This window comes from Magallana gigas, chromosome 9, assembly GCF_963853765.1.
Source record: "Magallana gigas chromosome 9, xbMagGiga1.1, whole genome shotgun sequence".
Taxonomy (NCBI): Eukaryota; Metazoa; Mollusca; class Bivalvia; order Ostreida; family Ostreidae; genus Magallana; species Magallana gigas.
Genome location: NC_088861.1, coordinates 11,597,321 through 11,613,263, shown reverse-complemented (window position 1 = coordinate 11,613,263; position 15,943 = coordinate 11,597,321). Strand labels below are relative to the sequence as shown.

At 32.6% G+C, this 15,943-nt stretch overlaps 1 protein-coding gene and 1 long non-coding RNA gene across 4 annotated transcripts in view; both read right to left on the bottom strand.

Moving 5' to 3' along the window:
* Positions 1 to 15,943, bottom strand: part of LOC105335934 (tubby-related protein 4) — an 82,327-nt gene that overhangs the window by 34,855 nt on the left and 31,529 nt on the right. For all 3 annotated transcript variants that reach the window (XM_034479219.2, XM_034479223.2, XM_066070488.1), the window contains 2 exons: positions 15,543 to 15,659; positions 11,965 to 12,110 (listed from right to left, as the gene is read on the bottom strand). In XM_034479219.2, the coding sequence (XP_034335110.2) occupies positions 11,965 to 12,110; positions 15,543 to 15,659 (263 nt within the window). The remainder of the gene's footprint in view (positions 1 to 11,964; positions 12,111 to 15,542; positions 15,660 to 15,943) is intronic.
* Positions 1,423 to 5,942, bottom strand: LOC136271137 (uncharacterized). Its single transcript, XR_010708984.1, has 2 exons — positions 4,667 to 5,942; positions 1,423 to 1,724 (listed from the first exon to the last, which is right to left on the bottom strand). It is a non-coding gene; the product is annotated as an uncharacterized lncRNA (long non-coding RNA).

Sequence of the window (15,943 nt, the reverse complement as noted above, 5' to 3'; positions counted from 1 at the left end):
ACTTAAAATTAGGGGCCTTAATATTGCTTAGGCCTAAAAAAAAAAAGTTGTGTGTTTCGGGTAACCCGACCTAACCTACAAAAATGGCCCGATCCTACCATTTTTAGATGCCTGATTTTATCCGACTGTGAATTTTATCTTATTTCCAATAAAAAAATACGTTTTTAAATATGAAACAAACACACATTCTTAGGATTCAGGCAAAAAAAATAGATAAAATTTTTAAAAAATCCCCACTTACCTAACTTAATTTTTTCATCAGTGTTACCCTAAACACACTATTTTTTTTTAGGCCTTACCAATTCCAACAAAAGACATCCCATTAACTATTGATAAACATTAAAATTCATTTCATGAATCTACGCAACACTGTTAAATCTTCAAGTACAGTCACTATCAATTTTACAAAAATATTGACGGTTCTTTATCCGAAACTGTTCCTTGTACCTTTAACTGCAATTAGTACACTAACATTTCATGAAAAGACGGTTTGTCTTAGAATAAGAAAGCTAATGCAATTCTGAGAAAAAGAATACCACATATTGCAAATTCCATTGAGGTTTAATAAAAATATGGCCATTTAAGTGAACCCCCCATTTCCAATTTCCATTAGTAAACACAGATTTACAGGGTTCTCCATTAAGTAAAACATCTTTACCTGACCTTTTAGAGGTCAATTGTTGTTCAACCACCTTTGAAAAGAAACCTTATTCAATACAACATGCATCTACATTATATAATCATGATAAAAGCTTCACATCACTTAGAAATATCCTTACATGTATACCCCCCCCCCCATCTTTTGATTTTCATAGAAAGTCATGGTTAAAAATGTTTTACCTAATTTTATGAAACTTATGGCAATTTCCTTGAGTCATTTCTCACACATATTTGAAAACAATCATCAATGATTCTAAAATTTGATCCTAATTATTTGTTTATTTTATGATTTACACCATTTTAATTAACAAATAGACAGCTGTCCTGCTTGTGATTTCTTGTTTTTATGAAAAAAAGTAAGCTAACAATCATATTTAGTGAATATCTAATCTATTTCTATTTCTAGTCTCCTTCTATCCATGCTAAAACAGTAAGATACAACCTACAAGTTAGACATCTGCCTTAAATTAAAATAAAATTCAAACACCCAGGTAGCTGGAGACAGAGTTGATTTCCATGAAAAATGTTCAAAATTTGATGTTTTTCTCCTTTTTTATGCATATATACCTTAAAAAGGTAGAAATATGTTGTTTCTTGTTCATTTCAAAAGTAATTATCATAGCAGATGTTATTTCAAAGTCAAATGTACATTTACATATCCTACATGTAATCTTAATGCAGACAATTGGATGGGGGGGGGGGGGGGGTTCAATTATGTAAACACATCTAAATACCTTTATAAAATAAAAAATAAAGGAAACATAATTGCATACTTTTATTGAAAAACAAATTTTCACAACAATTATGAATTTCTTTAAACAGCCTTAATTTTGTTTTTCATAATTTCTTATCAAACACAAACCACAACATGGGATGATGCTTTCATAAAATTCCATTATTGTTCATGCATTATCTGATTTAATTTGAATTACCGGGAAAAAGTCTGTAGAACACAAGGAATATTCATGTGGATAGAGGTGACAGTTTAATCTCAAGAGCTGACCCACAAGAATCAACAGGTAAAAGCAATGTGGTGCCATGTCGGAACAAGAGTCCGTTTTGAGCTGAAATAAAAAAAAAATAATTAGCTGTGTTTACATACATGTACTAGTAATAGCTGTGTTTACATTAACATATGCATATTATTTCTGGAAAAAATACACTGACCGTGCAGTGTAATAAGTATTACATATCCCAATACATGACATAACATTTAGGCAGTACAAGATCAAAAATTTGCATATCAAGTCATAATATAACATTAAAAAAATTTCTTAGGTATAGAAACTTATCAGATTGAGAGAGAGTTTGAGAGAGAGAGAGAGAGCTAGAGTTTATTTCTTGTAGTGCAACAGTCAAAAATTTCAATTCGAAAATTACAAAGGAATATTACCCATCTGAACAGCGTCAAAGTACATGTATTTCCTTCTGGTATACCATGTTTTATCAATTCTACCGGGTTTTTTTTTTGCAAATAAATTTGGCAAGGGTTTTGGTTTCTTTTCTTTTAAATTACATGTTTTAAAAACAATACTATGTGTAATAAGCATAAAACATGTATGAGTAAACTTAATGAAGAATTTTTAATAGATTATTTTTCACAGAATGTGTTACATTACATGTATGTCAATCTTTATAAAAGTTGCGTATATTTCGTGCGTCATAAATTGGAAGTTTTAGTAAATATCATTTACTTGCATGGTAGCTATATATGTCTAACCCAAATTTTCTTCATAAAGCTACAGCTGTATGTACCACATAATTATATGTTTTGTCACAAGTATACATTTTTAAAAAATACCCAAATTCCAACAGTTGAAAGTAACTCGATGAATTTTTCATTCTCTGATAAGTTCATTGTGTTTTGTGCGTGCATATATTATAAGTCTGCTGCAACAGCAGCCAATCAGCGGTAAGCTGAATCCACTAATAAGAAAGTTTGTGGTTTAGGAGCGGGTAAAATTGTTTATGCATAATGTAGCTGACACTGACTTGAATGCGATGCTGTCAAGAACACCACACCAAATAATATCAAGAGACATAAATATTCACTTAAATGTATTGTGTTGTAAAGGAAAGGTTTTAATACAATTATTGCATCTTGCAAAACATGTGATGACTCTTATAATCATCTGTAATATATCTGATATATATGTACAAGATCGGAAAAATAATGACAGAACAGACTGGGATTCGAACCTTGGCCTCTGAATCTCTAGTCAAGTGCTCTATCAACTGAGCTACATGTATCTGGCACCGGTATTCAAACCAGTCTGACAGTCACATCTCCCCCCCCCCCCCCTTAAATGATCTTCACCCTCAAAGATCACCCCTGGCTCTTCCCCTGGCAGGAGTTAACCTGTCAGTTCCAGGGGTTGGTTACAACACCAATATTGTATAGGGATGGAACGATCCACCGATGCACTGGTGCATCACGGTATTTATTTTGACGATATTTGGATCGTTACATTTACCATTAATACATTACGATACCTATGCGGACTTTTTTTTATTTTCCAAATATCTGAGCTTCATATATTGGCTATTTTTAGTCTGCGCGCCTAATATGAAAGTACAAAGATGGCGGAAAACCTCGTTAAGTTGTCAAACCTGTTAGGAAGCTAAATCTGGAGTGTGGACAACTTTTGGATTACTTGTTAATGAAAAAGTAGTGTATATGAGACTTAAGTAATTTGTAAATTGTGCAACGCTCATTTTAAATATATCAAAATAACTAATACATCGACAGATTGAATAAATTTTTAACCCTTATTCATGTTTTCATTTAGTTGCAATGTATCGTGATATGTATCGTATCGCATCTCATGTATCGTGATATGTACCGAATCGGCTAAGTACAGAATCGTCCAAGCCTTTGTTTTTGTCTGTAATTAATCAATATTGGCATGCGATCAGTTATCATTGAGTACCATTTTTCATCAGTGCAATGTTACGTCATTTTATCAACACATAAAATTATATATGAAAATATGATGTAACATTGCACCAGCGAGAAATGGTCCTCGACAAGAACTGCTGGCATGCCAGTACTGCCAGTAGTCAGATTAAAAAAAGAGAATATAAATGAAAAATTACATTTAAAACATTAACAAGGTTAATTCAAGTACTGTAACACATCAAAACTGCTAAACAAGAAAAATTATGTGAACTGGTAGAGTGGTACGCATAGTTCTAACTTGTAACCTACATGTACAAGTACATGTACCGGGTACCCGTTGGTCTGCTAAACCTCTCTAATGATACACTGATCGACATCATAAAAATATTAAAGACTTTTTAGTCATGTTTTAACTCTGAAGTCTGAAATATACAATTTTATTTACTTGATGTTACAGGTATGTCTACAGGGTATTCATGTCTACATTTGGGGTCTTCCGCACAAGAATATGATCATATGTTTCTAATTAGACCCTGCTTTGAATTTTGAGTTGAAAATTCACAATCTGATTTTTTTTAAATAGATAAATTCGGTCATCCTTTCCAGTCACCCATGAACCTCGAGCAAGTCTAAACATCCAGTAAACAATGTAAAAATTACACGTTAGTAAACAAACACCTACACCATAACAAAAACATCTAACTCTGTAATTCTTATAAAATTCTTAACCCAGCAGATGTTAAATCATCAAGATATATTTGTAAATTCATACGTGATGCACATAAGAAAATCTATGTACAGTACCAACTACATGTATATTTGTATACTGTATGTATGACTTTCGCCACATGTGGATTTTCTCAATAAATTGAATTGTAATTTACACAAAATTCTGGTAAAAAGGAGAAAAAAACAAGTGAAAGGTACAACAATTGGGATTCAATTCTGTTAAAAGGATTTATATTGTCTGGACTAGAAAAATAACATACATCAGTGACAGTGTGCACGTACTTACATGTACATCTATAGACTAAATGTTAACCAGTTAAAATGCTGACATTTTAACCACTATAGACAAGAAACTTTAAAAGGAATAAAAAGCCTCACCTTCTTCAGTAACATCCACATAGATCACACACTTTAATGTCCATCTTTTCCCCCTTTATTACTCGTAGCTTATCAACGGCTGATCAATGGAAACATAAACATCCGTCGACATGGTCGACAGAAGTGTGGCTGTCAGAATTTCCTCGTAAACGATTCACACGAGAATATATCCCTCCTTATACAAATATGTAGTATTGTCCCCTGTGCATGTTCATATGTTTCACAGTAACTTGAAAATGCATGTGTACACCGAAAAATGCACAACTTATCTTCTGCATTACGCTCTCTCTTTTCTACAATGCCGTTCGTTACTGTTTGCATTCGCGGGTCCGCGACAAACATTGCAAACAATTGTTCTGCGTGGCCGATTAGAACGTGTTAAATAAGTAGTTGAATTCATAAATGATATAGCCTAGATGAAAACAAAAATGAAATTGAATCACAACGATTTATCTAAGACGCAACACAATGTAATGCAGTAAATGCCTGGGCCTTAAAACGGCATTTGTTCGCTTATGTCTATGTAGACAAATTAACTCGTTCATGTACGATTCACACATATTTGTTTTATGAAATTTGAAAAAAATAGGGCACAGAACTTTTTAAATTTGATACCAAATGACATTTTTTAATATATTAACAATAACTGAATTAATTTTTTTTCCTAAAATGATAACGATTTTTGCTATCAGATAAATACGTGTATGAGCTGCTGACCCCTAATTATAGGGGCCAGCCCTTTTTTCTTAATTTTAAATGAAAGGTCTCGTTATTCTAAACAACTTTTGTTCTATATATATTAACAAATTATTTTTAGTTTAAAAGTTATTATACAAAAAGCAACAAAATTTCAGACCCCCCAAAACCTTAAACTTTACCGGCAAATAGCTTAAAAACTAAAAAACATTTTGCCAAAATTTTCATGCCAGCAAAACTATAAAATGTTACCAACAATTCTGCTAAATTTCATGCAACTATCTTTTGTAGTTCCCGAGATCAACTCTGGACAAAAGACCCCCCAATTTTCAATTAAAGGGCAATAACTCATAACCGGAAGTGAATTTTAAAAATTTGAAAAAAACGTCTCTAGATATTAACATTGTCTACATACCCTGAAAGTTTCATAACAATCAGACGACAAATGTACGAGAAATGGCCTACACAAAATTTGCGGATAAAAAAAAATAATAATAACTAGAGCAAAGCTCGTTGCAAAGCAACGAGTGGGTCTTCCGTTAATGTCGGAAGTAAAGCTGGAAGTTCCTGTAAGAAGCAAAGCTCTTTAACCAATAACAAGAGTAACTAAAATAAAAAGATGAAAAAATCGAATTATTCCTGGTACGACTTAACAAAATACGAATGATTTTGAGTACGACTTAACAAACACCTTTCCGATTTCAAGAACGACTTAACAAAAAAAATCCGAATGTGTTACAGTACGACTTAACAATTATTTTTGGTACGAGTTAATTTTACTTTAAACATTACGCTATTTTTTAAACCAAGGACACGGAAACAAAATTTCCGGAAAAATCAATTTTTAAACCCCGATATCTCTTTAATGCATCGTCCGATTTTAAAACAGATTTCAGTGTTAGATTCAGCTTGATAAGCTCTATAAAACACATATTCATTTTTGATTTGATCAGAAAATTCATTTTTTCGAAAAATTTGTTTCACTTCCGGTTTCGACCGGAAGTGACAGATTTTCATTTCGAGCCTTATTACAGAGGTAAATCAACCAAATCATGACCATTGAAAATTTCAAGCCTCTATCTTAAAGCGTTTTTGAGAAAAGTCCGGGACAAAATGACTTTTTAAAATTTTTAAAAATGACGTCACGTCAAAACGAAGGTGACGTTCTTCTTAGAACTTTAACATTTTTTAGGGACGCCAACTTGCAAAAATCTCTGAAAATTTCATTAAAATCGGTTAAAAACTTTTTGAGTTATGAAGCAAAAAAGGAGTCAGAAGAAAAGAAAAAGAATAATAATAATAACTAGAGCAAAGCTCGTTGCAAAGCAACGAGTGGGTCTTCCTTTAATGTCAGAAGTAAAGCTAGAAGATCCTGTAAAAAGCAGAGCTCTTAAACCAATAACAAGAGTAACTAAAATAAAAAGATGAAAAAATCGAATTACTCCTGGTACGACTTAACAATTCCGAATGATTTTAAGTACGAATTAACAAAACCTTTTTTCGATTTTTAGAACGACTTAACAAAAAAAATCCGAATGTGTTTAAGTACGACTTAACACCTATTTTTGGTACGAGTTAACTTTACTATAAACATTACGCTATTTTTTAAACCAAGGAGGCGGAATCAAAATTTCCGGAAAAATCAATTTTTAAACCCCGATATCTCTGTAATGCATCGTCCGATTTTAAAACGGCTTTCAGTGTTAGATTCAGCTTAATAAGTTCTACAAAACGCATATTCATTTTTGATTTGATCAGAAAATTCATTTTTTCGAAAAATTTGTTTCACTTCCGGTTTCGACCGGAAGTGACAGATTTTCATTTCGAGCCTTATTACAGAGGTAAATCGACCAAATCATAAGCATTGAAAATTTCAAGCCTCTATCTTAAAGCGTTTTTGAGAAACGCCGCGGACAAAATGACTTTTTGAAAATTTTAAAAATGACGTAACGTTAAAACGGAAGTGATGTTTTCAAAGAAACTTCATAAACTTTGAGGTATTATAATTGCACATAATCTCTGAAAGTTTCATTGAAATCGGTTGTAAACTTTTTGAGTTATAAAGCCGAAAAGGAGTCAGAAAAAAAAATAAAAAGAATAATAATAATAATAGAAAGAAACCGAAGAATAACAAGAGGGTCTTCCGTTGAAAACGGAAGACCCTAATAAAAAGAAACAATAGAATAACAAGAGGGTCTTCCGTTGGAAACGGAAGACCCTAATAAGAATAATCTTAACCCGCACAATAATAGAAAGGTCTTCCGTTGGAAACGGAAGACCTTAATAAGTAACTGTTTTCCAGATCGTGAATTATATCATTTGTACAGAAAACCTTGCCTATGATGAAGTTGAGTAAGAACATAAAATACACACAAAATACAAATATGATAAATACATTTAAATGTGTACTTATTGTTTTCTATATTACAATTGCAAACTGTTTGAAAGTTTGTTGAAACTCGATCGCACGGACATATATAGATCGGCAAAAGCGTGTCATCAATTTAATTTACCCGGTATGCAGTTTACGTAGATTAAATAGGAAACTTTCATTACTTGTTCACAATTTAACAAGACTGAATAAACAAAAATTATAATCCGACTGCCACGCATACTTATCAATTTTTGAATTTGTTATTTCAATTTGAATGGAATGTAAAAAAACACTGTCAAGTATCTAAATGAAGAAGCATTGATGAATGATTTTAAACACACTCTATAAATTTAACATTTAAAAAATACATATCGTATGTTATTCTAGATCGTTCCATTAATCAAAATGATATATACATGTATACATGTAGGGTCGTGTAGCTGTCAATTATTTTTTAGTCGACGGAGATAACTCGCGTTTCAGTTCGATACTTTTGTTCACCTGTAATTTATCGTCAAGACCGCGGCGGTGTTGATTTGCTGGACAACTCTACCGCGGGGGTACGCGGTTTTACCTGAGACACCTGTTTTAAACCGCGTTGCAATTTGGACCGCGGGGGTGCGCGGAAAATACGGGATCCGCGTTGACGGTACTGTACGACAAAATCGTAAATATTTACAGTCTCGTAAATTGATCTTGAAAGAACAAAATTGTTATAAAACCATTTATTTACAAATATTTCAATACCCATAATTATATTTTTCAGTCATAAGACGAAATCATTGATTAGTTGGTGATTAATTATCATTCAATAATTTGGTCTCAAGTCATAAGTTCTTTTGTAAAATGCAGCCCAGACTTCATTATATAGAGTTTTAATGTTGAGTTCAATGTAAGGATTAAATGTCATAACAAGTGAAATGCTGTCAATGTGACAGCAAACAGGGTTTTCTTTTATATGAACTGTATCCATAATCCATTTGTCAACCTGAATTGATGAACACTACCTATCCAGAGAAATGGTGGTCCCTACTAAGTTCAACATCTGGTATATTTTCATAAATTATCAAAAACCAAAATCCAAGTAATATGCACATCTCTGATATATATTCAATGAATTGATCTTCCAACAAACAACTTCCTATCTTGAAAACTGTAGGAGGAGTTATCCTTACAATAGGGATACCTTAGCTTTTGGAAGCAGCCCATGCACCCAACCGCCCATCCGATAGCCATTTTCACCATTTCAATAACAGGATTTTTCCTTTGGAAAACCCAGTAAAAAGTAAGTCACAGGGCAGAGGGTCACCTTTGATTAATGGCTCAATCTTCTATTTCTAAAACATAATATACTCACACAACTTAACAAACTATTTACAGCTAGAATAGCCTTGTTTTAACTCCTCCATTAACACCTACAATGTCTCATCAACAATTCTATTTTAGCAACATGGTGGGAAAAAATTTATGATTTATTAATCAAAAAATTGTAACGCATGAATTCATGGAACAAAAATAACTGATCAAGCAGGTCTAAACTCCTGTAGCATACAGATGCACTGCATCAATTTTTTTTCTTTTTTTTGAAAACAGACCTAATGAAAGTGTTCGTGACAAACAGATTGGAGACTACATAGCAATTTTGATACACCTCCAATACTAGATCTCTATAGGGCAATCAATCCTTCCATTAAAAGTCACACAATGTTATTCAAAGCATAATGTTTCAATCCAACCTTTACCATTCTCCTAAAAATATATATCCCTTTCATCAAACTTGGGGGAGTGCACTTCTTTAATTTCTGCCTAAATTGTCTGCAATTAAGATATAGATTTTGAAACTTCTATTTTAGTTCACCTCCTTACACTGTACAGTCATTGTTCAATTGCATGTCTGAGACAAATTGCTTTCATTTATTTATTTTTTCCAGCCACCAAAGCATGCCTGCAGATAATGTGGTCTGAAGTCGTCGAAAAAAAAACCAAAAGGCCCATGGGCCACATTTCTCACCTGAGTTACTCTTTGTGCCCCTTTCTATCTTTCCTTGTGCATGAATTAAAAACTCCCACATCCCATTGTGGCCATGTTGTAGTATTATTGTTCTTGAGAACAAAATTTTTCAGAAATTTCCTTAAATGATAAAATGAACTTTGAAGAAACTTGCACCTGTTAATTTTGCATGTGCACATGTCATCTTTCCTCCAAAATTGAATCTACACTATATAGAGAAGCTATAATCTAAAGATTTGCAATTATAATGAATAATTTTTTGAAATGAAGATAAAGACACCTACATTGTTTTTAGTCATAAATTTATTACATTCTCTCTTGAGAGAGTGTAGACCATTTGAACAAAAACAAATTCTTAAGACTCACAATACTTTTGCAATAAGTTTTCATAAAATTGGCTCAATGATTCAAGAATCATGAGATGAGAAAGTGATGAAAAAGAATAAAAAATGTTAGCACCACAGATGGTTACAAATCTACACACAATTTTTTATTATTATTTCATGTTAAACAACATGAATTAATGAAATCATTCAGTACAGATCATAAAGATTATTTCTACCAAAAAAAAGAAGACAAATGGAAGACACCGAGAACTGACAAAACACCATGTCTGGAGATGATTTCCATGTATAGCAATGTCCAACTCCCTCCTAGTTTACAGAATACAAGGAATAATCCTATTTTGCTAACAACAGTTTAATCAATAGATGTATCAATGAGATCATGCAAGTTTAAGACAATCTAATAGAGCTGATATTCTTGCCATTTTCCTTACATACAGCAGAATGATGTACTATCTCAGTTACAGTAGCACTTGCAGCCCAAAACTCTAACACTAGAATATTAAGGCACTTCATAACTTCATTAGCCTGTTTTTTTTAATTAATCTTCCACTATATAAGACAAAACTAATTTCATTATGACTGGGCTTTAAAGGGCAAAATCATGTTTTGGAATCAATCCTTTACTGGTTGCCTATTGATCAGCATGCTAATTTTCTCAATTTCTTGGCAATTTTCTTTCCCTGCTTCCAAGCAATATTATATTTTTCCTAATAAGTAGGCCCACCAAAAAAACCTTCAAGCAGAATTGGATGAAATATTAGAGAGACAAAGCAATGATAAAGCAGGCAATCTTTACTTGGCAAACAGCTTATGAATCATTTCTTTACAGCCTGTGCTCTTTCCATATTAGGTCTATCTTCCAAAGTCCCGTTAATCTGCTGCCAGAAACACAAACCATGGCCTTATGAAACAGACAGAATAAGAGAGAGAGGGGAAGACAGAGGAAAAAAAAACTTGGAACAAATTGAACACAGAGGTATTGACTTTTTGTGATATTCTTTCTGTCACATTTGGTGCTCTGGCTCTGCAAGTGATAAGTATGAATGGTTGGAATGGCAGAGACAAACATAAATCTCTTGATCTTAATTGGGATGGAAATGGCCTGTTGGAATGCTGCAATTCCATCCATCACAAACATTGCCTTGCCTAATGGATGACCACAATCTTTTAATCACATTTCAAAAGGGACACAATACAAATAGCTTCTGAGATAGAACTGCAGCCAGAATGAGTAATCAGGAACATTAAGCCAGTGAACTTCTATTAGATGCATTCGTTGGTAAATCGAAACTTAGAAACAATTCTAAAAGTATTTTTTGCCATTTATCTCTGTTTAAATATAATTTATTCAAAATACAATCAGCACATTGCAAAACTTTTGAGTAAAGAACCTGGATGCCCTCATCAAAAACTTATTAAAAAAAACAACCTTCAAATGTAAAACATTTTCCCCCAAATATTTTGCTTATCTATTTTATAAAGTAAACTTGACAATTTTGACAAGTTTTTGAAGGAAATGAATAAAACAATTTTTAATGAATTATCAAATACTCAGATTTGGTCATCTTATTATCTTTGCTGCATGAAGCCAAGAACTTTTTGTTCCAAGCTGCTCCCTTTAATTGGCTTGAAACGATTGATATTAGAAGGAATAGCTGTATTAGTTTAAAAAAACACCTATAAAATTATCGTCGACATCTGTAGAAACATCCTTTAGATCAAGTTGACAGTATATTACAAAATAACTTGTATATTTTAATCTTTTGTTAGGAAAGACATTCAAACAGAATTCATTTATACTTAAAATCAAAGGAAAATTACACTTCAATGAGTGTCATTTTAAGTTTGAGCTCAAGAGAGGATGTTTTACCTGACAGGGGAGATAAACCCTATGTAAGAGTTGTCCCTCTTTGGTGTAAAAATGAACCTCATTTTGGCATTGAAGATTGGGAAGCCGGGTGAATCCACCAACAGCTAAAACCTCCCCACAATTCGACCAGTCTAATTTAATGGAACCTGAAAAATAAATCAAGAATTTTATCTATAAAGCCTATCATGTTTGACATCTTTTTAAAGCAATATAACATTGTTTTGTCTTTAATAGATATAATGTTTCATGATTAAAGGTTGAACTCATGGACAATTATGTAAAAAGGAGGACATTTTTTTAGCTTCAGGGAATAGTTCAAAAGCACAAATTATCATATATGGGTCCAACATATTACTTTCTGTCACATTTGGTGCTCATTGGCTCTGCAAGTGATCAGTAGGTGATGTGAGGAATGATGGGAAATCAGTGATTTAATCGATGCATAGCTTTTATAAAGCATTTGCAATTTTACAATTAATAAAAAAAAATATTAATTAGATTTTAATGAACTTTGTCACAGTGGACTTGATATAAATTTTTCAGCAAAGAACATTTGGGATTTTCAATTTTTATCAAGTGACATTAATAGATATATATAAAAAATATTGATGTTGATACGCATATGGATTGCTATCAAATTAGGTTCTTAAACCATAAAACCCAGTAGACTTTAACATTAAATATAAATATAAACTCATGTATTCATATGCCAAAACACTGAAAAGCAGACAGAATGTTCAAGTATGCATGGGCAGACCTCTAAAATGACTTTGATAAATACCACTAAAACTTTATATTTAGCATCTGAAGAGACAGTAAACGTTACTATTAGTCTACTCATGTTTAATGGATTAAACACAAATTCTCTTGAGATTAAGTTATTAAAAGCTAAATTGTTTTTGAGCTTATCAAATGAATGTCAATAGACTTCCATTTAAATATTCATTACAATTTGTTGCATGGTCAAAAAATGACAAATTGATGCACACAATTATCTTTAGTTCTAGGACAAAAAGTTGTATTAATCAAGGTATGAATTGTGAATTATCTATATTGTAATATTCCCTGACAAAAACCTTAAATATTTCTGCATTTAGTGTGTAGCAAGCAACAAAACACAATACATATCTAATACATGTACCATGAAAGTATATACAGTCATGTATATTCATTGGGGATAAAATTTGTTTATTTTGTCACACTTTATAAATTATTATGGTTACATGTTTAGGTTGCGGGTAGCTTGTTGGACAGCTTACTTCACATTAAGCTTTGATGTAGAAAACTTACTATTAGAAATAACATACAATTACATATCAAGGAATCTACATTAGCACAGCATAAAATAATTTTTTTTCCAAAGCTTAAAAGCCTTATTATAACAAATATATTAATTATCATTTGTAATAAAATGGCAGATGTGAAAATTTTGACAATTATAGCATACTCTATATTGTCCTGATATTATATTGATTGTGCTGCTTAAGAAACAAGGAGATTTCAGCTTCCTCAACATAATGGCGTACATCAGCTAGATGTATAAATGCACAATACCAACTCCATGCTTTCGATGGAGATACCGATAAAGAAAACTTGTAAGCCAGTTATTATGACAAAGGAAGAACTGATTTGAGTTCTTTTAAATTATTTTGTCAGCCCCCTACTGAGATTTCTTGTCTACGAGGATGTAGAACCTTCGCGACTTCAGAACGTATTAGGAAAATGCTTTGTGTGTCTCATGATCCCCAATTATCTTCCTGTTAAGAACTCCAGCTTTCACTGTAATTTTCTCCCCAACTCCCCTGCTGTCTTTTTGTGAGACTGCGTTCTCTTCCAGGTTATTGCGAGATCTTTCTGATGGAGGAATCCAAAAGGAGAAAAAAAAACCAACTTTTCAGCTCCAAGGACTAGAATTCCATTCTAGCACAGAAAATCCATCCAGTTGTTTTTGTTTGCAACAATGTTTCTAGGGTTTTTTTTTTTTTTCAAATTCATGATCACTCGCGGCAGATAGCATGACACACATAGAACGAAAAAAGGCCGACGTATAATATTTCTACAGCATGCAATTAGTGGCAGGTTTTTTTACTATTTGCCCAACAAGCATTTCCACCACAGGAGCAAAGGTTCCTGGTATTGACTTTGATTAATATGTTTTTAAGCACCACAGGACATGTATTTCTGCCTTATTTAGCAGAATGGATATTCCATGTAATCAGAAGGACATGTTTTGTAGCCCATCAGGCTATCAATGTTGCTGATTCAGAGAGATTTTTTCAAGGACTCGCTCTGGCAATGAAATTTGTTATGTAAATTATCTTACAAAATCTGACTATTTTTTGTTCTCCTGAATGATGGTTGATTCAGCATTGAACTCCAACTTTAATTTAATTTTTACCAAATTCTCTAAGGTCTTTAATCATCAATAATATCCATATTAATGTGATATACTTTCTGTTGTAACGATTTACTCAAATAATAGCAATAGCTACAGGTTCTACTACAGTACTGTAGAATCTGTTAGAGAAGTTCTATGATGAAATCATTTAAAGAAGATGGATATAGGTAATTGTAAGCTTCTTTTTAAACAGGATGAAAAAGGTATCTTTTTGTAATAAAACAGTTGTTTAGTTAAGACCACAACCATTGGCTGCATTGCCCATCATAAAACTTATTCCACACAGAATAACCTGTATTCATCACCAGCTGCTTTCATAGTTTTTCAGTAAGTTTTTTTTGCACGTGAATGGTTGGTAGGTAAATAACATTTTGTCGGCCTAGATCTTAATAAGAAACCATTGTCTTCCTAGTCATAAGAAACCGTTGCCTTCCTAGTCATTCAACTTTTCTCACACCGAAAGCCTGGTGACCAGTAGAAAAGCTCTGAAGTTTTTTTAGCTCAACAGTCTAATAAACATTTTTCAGAGTCTTATCAAATTCTGAAGATGCAGCAAACTTTATATCAGTTACAGCTATAATAATAGTAGGAGGATCAAAGGACAGAGATCAAAAAGTTGACTGCCGTAGGGTCAGTACATATGGTAAGGCTTGGCCTTGACAAGATTCAGTTTCAAATTAAGTCAATTTCAAATTAAGTACTATTATAATAGTAGGAGGATCAAGGACAGAGATCAAAAAGTTGACTGCCATAGGGTCAGTACATATAGTAAGGCTTGGCCTTTAGGCTTGGCCTTGACAAGATTCAATTTCAAATTAAGTCTTAGCCTGATTGTGTGTACACCTTTAATACCTGTTTTTTTCTTTTAAAAACACACAGCCATCAGTAATGTTAGCTTAATTGTTTACTTATACCCCTATACTGCAGCAGCAAAGGACTTGAAATTATCAAATGTCATTAAATGTCATATATTACAAAACAATATCTGAAATATTTTCCTTTGTCATGACCACATGACCATTAAATTTTTTTCTCTTTTGTATTGCATGCTTTTAGATTCTGTTAATACAGGGGTCTGACTGTTCGATTTCAGTCTCAATAGTCAATATATGAAGAGAGAGAGAGCGAGAGCGAGAGAGAGAGAGAGAAGGGGGGCTCAGAGAGTGTATTATATAGGTACCTTTAAGATGTGTGTAGATAATCCTGGGATGTAAATCGTCATAGTTAGACATTAGATATATGGCACCACTCTTGAAGCACACTGCCAGGACTGCATCTACACATTTCGGTGTGGTAACTATCATTAACAAAAAGAAATATATTATTTAACAGAGCACTGTACAAGCTTTAGTGTACACAAAATATTCACATTATCATGCATTTTATGAAAAATTTATTATTAAGCAGAGGTCATAATAATAATATGATACTATGTAGTGGAATTAAATTCCTCCACAATGTTTCCTGTATTTATTGTACATACAATGAGAGTATTCTCTCCTGAATATGCTCTAAAACAAGGCACAATTGGCTGTTTCCCAAGTGCATGAAGATGATCAGATGATCAATTTCATTTGATTT